General features: G+C 38.9%; 1 protein-coding gene across 1 annotated transcript in view; it reads right to left on the bottom strand.

The window, feature by feature from the left end:
• Nucleotides 1-1,345: 1,345 nt before the first annotated feature.
• The window catches only part of LOC121942866 (kinase suppressor of Ras 1-like), a 27,703-nt gene continuing 18,774 nt past the window's right edge, over nucleotides 1,346-10,274 (bottom strand). The window contains exons 2-11 of the mRNA XM_042486157.1: nucleotides 8,793-8,850; nucleotides 8,221-8,275; nucleotides 6,665-6,913; nucleotides 6,370-6,566; nucleotides 6,115-6,211; nucleotides 4,339-4,472; nucleotides 4,092-4,223; nucleotides 3,155-3,290; nucleotides 2,001-2,134; nucleotides 1,346-1,433 (exon numbers count right to left, since the gene is read on the bottom strand). Coding sequence (XP_042342091.1) covers nucleotides 1,346-1,433; nucleotides 2,001-2,134; nucleotides 3,155-3,290; nucleotides 4,092-4,223; nucleotides 4,339-4,472; nucleotides 6,115-6,211; nucleotides 6,370-6,566; nucleotides 6,665-6,913; nucleotides 8,221-8,275; nucleotides 8,793-8,850 — 1,280 coding nt within the window. The remainder of the gene's footprint in view (nucleotides 1,434-2,000; nucleotides 2,135-3,154; nucleotides 3,291-4,091; nucleotides 4,224-4,338; nucleotides 4,473-6,114; nucleotides 6,212-6,369; nucleotides 6,567-6,664; nucleotides 6,914-8,220; nucleotides 8,276-8,792; nucleotides 8,851-10,274) is intronic.

Genomic DNA, 10,274 nt, shown 5'->3' with positions numbered 1-10,274 from the left:
TCACCCATCTCTCTCTCACCTCCCTCATCTATGAAGCCATGAAGCGCATGTTACCCCCCGCCAACCAAAAGCTTCGATGATTCGCTGTTGCTTAATGCAGAAACTCCGGAAATGATTTTAGGGACAGCCCTAGAAATTGGTTATTTTATCTCTCTAATAATTAGGAGCTGTTGAAACTTAGTAATAGCTGAAACCAGCAGCCTTACAGTGATGAGCATGACTATCTACTGACGTACAGATATAAAGATTTGCATTTACAGAGAGCTTCAGCAGCTTGTGGTTAGGAAGTGAAAGGAACCAGCTGGCACCCAGGTTCCCAACAACTGCTACAACACATGAAATGTAAAAATTGAGAATGGAGACAATGACAAAAGATATGTTGTTTCAGTAGCAGCTAATGTGACATTAACATCATTTTCATGATATGATCTTATATCTACAACTGATGTGCTCTACAAATGTTCCTAAATTTAAGTTACATAAGCCTACATAGAAAAGAGTACAAAGAAGTAGTGGCTCTATCGCTTGTCACATGACCCTCCCCTCATGTGTCTTAGCAGCCCTCACACACGTGTCACCTGTCACACGCCAGTCCACACATTCTGCCAACATAACCTGCATACTGAGATTTGATCACATGCAGGCAATCAAGATCACAAGAATGCTATCAATACAGATAGAAATCTCATGTCAAACGGATAGTCCAGATTTTTTTAAATGGGGTTGTACGGGGTACTATTCTATGATGCTTTATTGCGATGCACTGCTGTGGAGAGGTCAGCAAAGGGCCAGGGTCCCAAACCTGCAGCCGCTGCAGCAAGGATGAGGCCCACTCTAAGCTACCTGGCGCCCCAACAAAATTTATTTTAGCCACCTAAAAAAAGTCTCACCTAAAAAATGTTTTAATCAATTATGTGTATACTATATTGAGAGTATTTTCTTACTGCTCTACCCATATAGCATATTTTAAATGAAAAAATTAAGCTGTTATATTGCTCTCTTCAAGGCCAGACTCCATTAAGAAAAAAAATTGATTTAACATTGCTGGACACAGGAGCTGCTGGTCTAACACTGCCTCGGACAGACAGTGTGTTTGTATTACGCAGCGTTTACACAGCTGTTATGTTAACTGTTGCACAGAGTGACATCTACTGTATGTAACATGGATAAGTACCCTATACCATCCCACTTAAAAAAAAAACAAAAACAGAACTATCCCTTTAATACCAGTAGATGGGTTGGATATGCTCATCCATATAAGAACTGTAAATGATACTGCCAATAATTCACCAAATTAAGAGTTATATCCAAATAGAGTTGTAGTTTTATGTAGCACTTGTGCCCCTCAGCTGCTGTATTTGTACATGTATGGACAGTGTGCATGTACACCCTGATGGCAGTGATCCCTCAGACAGTGATGATGATCCCATGGCCTTCACCATTAGAAGAGTAGAGTGAGAAGATATCAAAAAAGAGGAGTGAAAAACAAATGTGCACATGAGAAGGAAAACGAAGGGTGACCGCGGAGATGAGACACCAACAGGAAGAGGCAGAGGCGATCAGTCGGCACCCAGAGGAGAGGCAGTTACAAAGAGAGGAGAAAAAAAAGGAGGTGACACTGGGAAACACAGGAGAAGATATTTCTGACCCATATGATCATCATCATGAAAGTATAGAGGGAGAAACAACTCCATCCATAAGCATAGAAAAATGTGAGTCTTACCAGATCCTTCCTCAAAATACAAAATAGCACTCTTATTACAAAAGGTCACTTATATTACTTGATATTCAGCAGGACATAATATTCACATTTCTTTACAAAAGCCTATTTACAACATTTTCCATCTGGTTAATGGTGTTTGAGCTCGATCACATTTCTGCTTAAATGACTTGAAAATGTATTTATTGACTGAATAAAATGTCGGAGACTCCCTTTTGGTGTAATTGATGTTGATGGCTGATCCACCCTAGATCATGAATTCTCTCTCTATGATACATACTCAGTTGCCTTCCAGAAGTGTCCGGGGTGAGACAGCCTGCGGTTCAGTTTGGGGAGCTTCTCCAGCATGTCTGCCAGCTGGATGAAAGTGGGCCTGTTACTTGTCTCAGAGGACCAGCAGGTAGACAGAATCTCCTGTTGGGATGGAAGGAGGATGCTGTTTCAACTGTGGTTCCAACTGACCAATAAGTTGTCCATACACTGGCCCACAACTCAGCTGTGACTGCATCTACTGTATCCAACATGACTCTGATGTAACTGAAAGATTTCATACAAAATATTTGAAGGTCTTGTTCCCTTAATGATGCTCCACAATAACTCTGACTGTACTTAAAGAAGTATCTCATTGCTGGAAAGATGGCTTTTAACAAAACTAGGCCATCACTGCAGTAGAGAGAGGCAAAAACTATTACAAAATGGTGCAACATGAGCAGAGAAAACAGAGAAAAGTGACTGTGGCATTCATTTTTGTTCAAGAGGAGATAACCTCCAACTAACAGAATGCATTATGCGGTACCAGACCAATAAATGCATACTGGTGGGTGACATAATGCGTCCCTGTCCATATGAAACAATGGCTGCCAGCTGCCAAGAAACAATCTTGTGTTACAGTTAAACAGTAAGCTAAAAGACGATTCTGAAAACATTTTTAGGTGAGAAATAAGCAACTCAGTAACAGAATCTGAGTTTATATATGATCAGCGCTGCTTAGTAATATGGCGCTTGGCAAGGAGGCAGCCTGTAGCAGCAGTTCCTGTCGTGTTCTTTGTTTTCTCGCTCTTTATTGCTGCTAACATCATTGATCATTGATTCCTTTGAGTAGATCTTTCAGTACTGTGGTTACAGCAGAAATGTGATTGAAATATATCATGGAGTTTTAGAGTCACGATGTCCACAAATTGCTTATGTAGGCCTACAAAATTTCCAATGATTTTGCTGAGGATTGGAATATTGGAGATTGAACAGTAATTATGACCTACTAAAAGGTCTACACCGGGCCTTTTTTTTTTTTTTACCAGCAGTACATGCTCACCATGACGGCTCCTTGATTGCATGATGGCAGTTAGTGGTACAGTAAATCCATATCCAGTTTTAATCCCTTCCATGCTTGATTTTTACCATGACCATGGTGTATGATCTATGTAACAGACTTACCGTGACCTCTTTGCCCAGGTTGGATTCTGCAAGCACCTTCTTAATGCCCTCATTGCTGCCAATTAGCCAGATTTTAGCTTCCACAGGTTGCTCAGTCATTGGCCAGTCTCCAACTTGCAGCTCATACCAGATTGTGCTGAAAATGACACAACACAAAAATCCGAAAACTGTGGTGACAGTGGAACCACCTCACATGCTAAAATCTTTTACATAACACTGACACCAAGGGAGTCGAAGCACATATGCAAATTGGTGTATGAAGCTCATGGGAATACAGTTGAAAAACTGAGTTTAGACATTAAAGGTAAAAGCTGTATGACATAGTCTGGCTGCTTTTTTGAGCTGAACTAAAAGGTTCCACAATAATAACTGCTGCAGGACAGTTGAAGATACTCTGAGCATAGTGTTAGTTCAGGCAGGTCACCACATCAAGCTCAGCTCACATCTCAGCTACATCAGCTGATCTCAAGCAGCCCAATCAGCTGACAGATCAGCTGATTGACAGAAGGGAGTCAGCTGATGGATCACATCATTCCTTTCTATGCAAACAATTGGCAAATCTCATTCAGGGCAGGTATTTTAACTGCTTTAGCATGCCTATCATTGCCACTTCCTCTGAAAACCTCTTTGCAACATGTCTCTACCCCAACTCCTCCAATTCATGCTGGGTCTGACTTATCAATGTTATTTCTGTTTGTCATTGATGCTTGCTCTCTTCTGTACCCAGGAATCTTTGCAGGCACATGGAAAGGGCAGGTAGGTTTTCTCTCTCTGCCTCAGGCTTTCCTTGTTCATTTTCCAATAGAAATATTTTTCTTTGACTTAAGTAGTCCTGACTGCACTGTCGTTTCTAAGCCACTTTAACTTCAGAATCCAGCACAATGTGGGTGTCTGTTGCTTAATTTAAGTAGACTGTTTAAGTGTATTCAATCAATACCCAAATGCATAAATGTCAGCAGCTTTAGAGAAAGGCAGCTGGTCCTCATCCACCTCTGGACTCATTTTTCGAACAATCTCTGGAGCCAGGTAGTAGATCCAACCGTGAGGGATCCGCAGCACGTTCTTTCTCCTAAACAAATTCAAATACACAAACAGAACTAATAAAGACAGTGACCCTGGCTTACCAGAGGTCCAGATCATACACACAGAGACACAGATCATAGGATCATTCATTTCACTCTTACCTGCCTTCCTGCACCACTCCAGACATCCCAAACAGGCCAAAGTCTGTAATGACCACCTTGTTTGTGTCACAAAACACGTTCTTAGACTTAAGATCCTTGTGAATGATGCCTTTGGCATGCAGATAGCCCATTCCCTGTAGAAGAGAGGCATTTCTATATGAGTGGAAGATGAGTGGTAGTTGAGGGGAGACAGTTTTATTAACATAATTTAAAAGGAACACATGGCCTTTTACACCTCAGACAATATAATGTGATTATACCTCACCCTCTCTGACAGCCATCTCAAAGCATTGTTTCTTTTACCTTTTGAACCATGCCTGTTAAAGATTAACTTGCTTTGCTACATTAGTATAACACAGCTCTAGCTAGCTTACAGTAAACATCTACTCCTTCTTAAAAAGGATTTATGATATTTTTATGACTCATAAAGAGACACAAACACATTTGGCAAACATTTCACATAATTCTGTATTTATTTTATCTCCATGTAAAGTGAATGAAAGTGATGTAGCTAATGCTCCACATTTCTGCCTTAATGATGCAGTTTACACATTACAACTGCCCATTTATTTAAATTAATTATTGATACTTTCTCACCGGAAGATGCACCCATAATTATAGACATGTTCAATCTCAAAACGGTGTTCAACATTTTGCTACGGTTTTCAAATTGAATGACATGTTTCCTTAAAACAGTGTTTTGTTTATTAGGCAGTGTTTTGTTTATTAGGTTTATTAGGTGTTTTCTCCTGTTTGGTGGGTGTTTAAGAGTTGTATCGAATCAGTAGCAAAGTGTAAACAAAAAAAATTAGAAATTTACTTATTGTACTTTTTTTTAAATTTCCCATTTGCTTTGGCGATGTAGATGTTAGATTTCCCACACTAACAAAATCCCTTTGAATAGATCTGAATAAACCCTACAGTATTAGCAGGCACTGTGCCTGCGTAACACGACAGGGTGTTTACCAGCTCTCTGTTTAAAACAATGTTTCATTACGTTTTGTTGGGCTGAATGCAGCCCATTTCTACAGTAGCCCTAAGGATGAATTGGATTGAGTCTTTCAAATTATACTACTGGATCAAATTCAGCACATAGAGGCTTTGATAGATGCTTGATTCTTTTTATAAAAGAACAATTACTTGATACCTAACTTCACTCTTTGGTCTTCAGATTTACTGTCCAGAGCTTACTTCCACAGCATGGGTCCTAAATTCTTGGGTCCTAATACAGCGTACTTAAATTTTTTCTTTTACCTACAAAGTATTTTCTAACATTACACCAACTTCACCTGAAAATAATTTATTTGATGGCCTTTTACCTCTTTAATACATGAGCAAATTTGCCTGAATTCTTTCAAAACCACGGTAGGAGGGTGAAGAGCAACTTGTCATGAAATGGCCGAAAAAATAGCAAAACATTAGCACAAAGTCACAAGTAAATTACCTAAAATGAGCAAAACAATACATAAGATAAAAACAAACTTAAAAGAAAGAAAATTACCTCAAGGAATTGCACTCATTTTTTTTCTTTTTTCTGTGGCATAATTTTAAAAATATAAATCGGATAATTATAAATATTGTTTTCTGGACATCTAGACATCATTTTTCTTGCCAAATTGCTTATTATGTTTTTTTCCCGTGTTTCTGAATCAAACCAGTTTTCACTGGTTTGAGAGGTTTTAATGCTTGTGAAAGCCAGAACAAGGAAACTGATGTCAATCCACTTGTTAAAGGAATAAAATAAAATATTACACGGACATTAATCTTAGTGCTTACCTTTACAATTTCCTGTGCAATCTGTCTGGTTTTATTGATGTCCAGCATGTGGCCTCTTTCTCTTACAACAGAGTACAGAGTCACACCTTTACAGAAACTGCAAAGAAAACGCATGTGATATTCTTACTGACACTGAATTCACAAATCAGCATGTATTTATAATAAACAACATCTAACCTGTAATGATATAAAATACATACATTTGTTTCTGGGAATAAGAGTGGAACTGAGATATGGCAAGTCACACAGCTGTACCTGGTGATGATGGCGAGGTGGGGTGGGGCCATGCAGGCGCCCATGAACAGGACCACATTCTCATGCCTGGTCTGCCTGTAGTTCATCACCTCCTTCTTGAAGAGCTTCAGGTGATCCTGGTTGTTGCCGTCGATCTCCATCAGGCGAATGGCGACCTCACCATGCCAGCGACCTTTATGCACCCTCCCCCAGTGACCCTGAACATTCACATTGTGTCAGCTCTGTTGGGTCTGAATATCGAACTTTATGATTTTTGTTAAGATTTATTATGTCTGTATCCCTTGTCTGTCTTCACCTTGCCAATAAGCTCCCCCAGCTGCAGCTGCTCATACGGGATGTCCCATTCCTGCAGGTAGACACTGGTCTGACTGGCCTTACGAGAGATGGGGCCCCTCCAGCGGCCGACAGCCCCGCGGCGGCATATGGCAGAGGGCAGGTCCTCCAATCCGTCCTCATCACACTCCTCAGTGGAAAAGCTCTTTTTCCTGCCGCACTGATCAGCTGCTTCCTCCTCCTCGGCTGGGTAGTCTTCCTCTGCTTCCTCCTGAAACAAAGAGCAGAATAGAGTCAACATGGACTGTTCCATTAATAATTGATTTTAAAGAGTAAAACTCTGTTTAAATTCAGCACTTTATAAAGAAGTGATTTAGGGGAAAAGGATCAAATCAACAACCAAAGCAACAAAAGCAACATAAGAAAACTAACGAGTTAAAAATGCATTATTTTAAGTTTATCCAGTGGTGCACAATTAGCAGCTCCGTCTGATTGAGCAGAATGTTACTGTCCTAATGTTTCTTTCCATATTTACAGGCCAGAAGTCTCAGTCAGCTACCAGAATTTTTCTTTTTTAATTCTTGATTTTAAGGGCCTGAGCACTGAGAATGGGACAAGGACCCCACTGAAAGTGAAGGAATTACTTTTCCCAAAATGAAATGCATTGTTGAGGGGCTAAAGATGCTGAAAAACTCCTATTGTAGGTGCAGTTGAGAGCAATCATTCATTTTGCCTGAGGTATAGCAAAGTTAATGAATTTATCTTGTTTTATTTTTACATGCATGTTTTATTATGTCTTTATGTCTTTTCATTTGAAGCAGTTGGTGCATGGAATTTCTTTGTTGTAAAGCACATTGGGTAATATAAGATGACATGTTTTATTCTTAAATGTACTCCCTCTAGCAAGTTGACAAAATACACCTCAATGCCATGAGACCTTGATGACGTTTTCTTGTTAAAATTGTGAGGTTTTGTTGAATGGCATTGCTGTGGCGTGGCAGCCACTTGGCCACTGGCAACAGGAAGTAAGCCTGGTAACACAAACATCATTTGATTTACATAAAAATTACATGGTTTGATCTACAGCTGATATATAGTACATGAGGTGTAATAAGTGTGTGCTCCAGTGCCACATAGTGGAGATAGGAACTGCTACAAAATATGCAATTGGTCAAGGACAAATCCACAAAATTTCACCAAAACAAACAGCTGAATCAGCTGGTGTCCCATCAGCACTCCTGATATGTGTGAAGGTGTGAGGACTTATTCATTGCTGCTTGCAGCTTCATTTTAACACAGTGTTATATGCATCATTATATAGAGCCAGGGGATGATATTTTGGCTGTTAGTTATTTCCTCCCCCGGGATGTTTCTGCCTTGCCCAGATACAGTAAGGACACAACACATAAGAGTTCCTCCTCCCTCCACTGCTGACAAAACACTGCAGTGAAAAAAAAAAGTAATATGCTCCACAACAGTCCATAGACAAGTGCTGTAAACCACAGCCACATTCCTATGAATAACACAGAAACTCATCATTTTCACTTCTTCTTTTTAGTTAGGTAGTTAATAACTCACCTGCCCTTGCTTGGCTGCTGTTTGCTGCATCTCAGTGATGGCCACCTGGGACACTCTGACAGAAAAAAACACAAGAATTAGCAACCAACAAAATATTTATAGAGTTATTGAGCTCCATCCTACAAGTACTGCTGGATACTGTAGACTATCATTTTTTAGGCCAACACTATTTTTTTTTACTATATATTATCATGTATGTACCTGATATGGCATGAACAATCAAACCTTAGACATAGTGGACATCTGATATTGAGAGTTTAAAAAAAATCTGACACGGACAGAGTGACAGGTTTTTGTTTTTGTTTTTTTAAATATCAACACTTTGTGAAGAATCCTTTACACCTGTGACTCAGATATGTAGTGAGCAGGACATTTTAAAGTGTAAAATAAACTTGTCGGTGCTCTCTGTTGGACAAACTATGTAATAAAAACACAGTTTCTGAACGACCTGGTTAATATCTAGTCTATTGACATTACTGTGCTGAGATGTCTTGATATTTATCAGATGATGATGATATGAAATGTGGTAAGCTAATATCAGCAAACATGGTGCCCTTGTTGCATCATCTTACCCAGACTCATAGTAGCTACCAGAATGTTGAACAGAGGTATATGTCGATGCAGGAACATCTGTTGGAAAGTACAACTTAAGAATAATGCACTACAAGAGTGACAACATAAATAATTAACACATTATTTCATGAATTCAGAAAAGATAATGCAAAACCAACCAAAACATCCCCAAAGGGTTATGGCTCAGTGTGTTCAGTGTGTTCAGTGCCAAACTGTGAGGTCAGCCTGTGCAGTGAGGGTTGGGGGCTGTGTGGCAGTACCTTCACTCTGCTGCTAAACACAACTTTGTGATCATAAATTCATATTTTTATGACCACAGCAGAGTTCCTTGAGAATGACTATTGGTTAACTTATAGTAGTAATGAGTGACTGTTCAATCTCTATCTGATACTAGTTTTGTTTTCTCACAACAGAAACATACAGATATTTAACCCTTAGGACCCGCTTTAATATTACACACACTCGTATCGCTCTGCACACAAAATGTGCTTTTCAAAATCAAGCTTCAAAAAATGTTATATGTTATTATTATTTTCGATTTGTCAGATTTTTTGCCACTATGTTTTTAGATTTAAAAAAAAAGAATTATTTTCAATATACCACATGCTAAGTAGATTTTTTGTACTATTATCACAGCCTGAAATTTTTATACATGCAGTGTCAAATACTGAAACTCAAACCGCTCTGCCAACAAAGTGCACTTTTCAGAATTAAGCTATAGGTGTTCATTAAGTTTTAGAATGTTGACCCTTTAAATGCCAGGTTTTTGTCATGATGACACTTTGGGCTTTTTTAAAAGATATGTTATAGAGCTTTTATTGCCTGTATTTGATAGGACAGACTTGAAAGGGTATGAAAAGGGGAAGAGAGAGAGGGGATGACATGCAGCCGAGGCAAGACTCGAACCAGCATCCGCTGTGACACAACCTCTGTACATGTGGCGACTGGTCTACCAATTAAGCCACCGGGCACCCCACCACTATGTTTTTATATGAAAAAAAACCAAAAAAAACCAAAACACACATCACACACACACACACACACACACACACAAAAATATATTTATTTTATCAATCAAAAAATAATATAAATCAAATAACATTGATTGCAGCTAGTGGAAATAGCATGTATTCTCTCCAATTACCAAATGTGGTAAAAATGACATCATCAGGTGGAAATAGTAAAAATGACAAATTCCAAGAAAAAAGCCCAAAATAACACCCAGAAATAAAACAAGTCATGTTTTTATGCTTTGATGGCTATGGGATCAAAAATTGCAGTTTGAATGAGTTTTGAATGGAGCATTTTTTGCACTAAACAGTATGAATGTAACCATTTAGATTCCACAGTGTATTTTAAACTTTTTGTAGGAGCTGAGCTGGAAATTCCAGGATTAAACTAAATTACAAAATCTAGTCAAAATGTATGCCATATGCATGAACACAGCCAACAAGGTTCAAAAACTGAAGAATGAAAAGTGT

This window comes from Plectropomus leopardus, chromosome 5 (assembly GCF_008729295.1).
Source record: "Plectropomus leopardus isolate mb chromosome 5, YSFRI_Pleo_2.0, whole genome shotgun sequence".
Taxonomy (NCBI): Eukaryota; Metazoa; Chordata; class Actinopteri; order Perciformes; family Serranidae; genus Plectropomus; species Plectropomus leopardus.
Note: the sequence above shows the minus strand (reverse complement) of the source record. Positions and strands in the feature narration are given on the sequence as shown.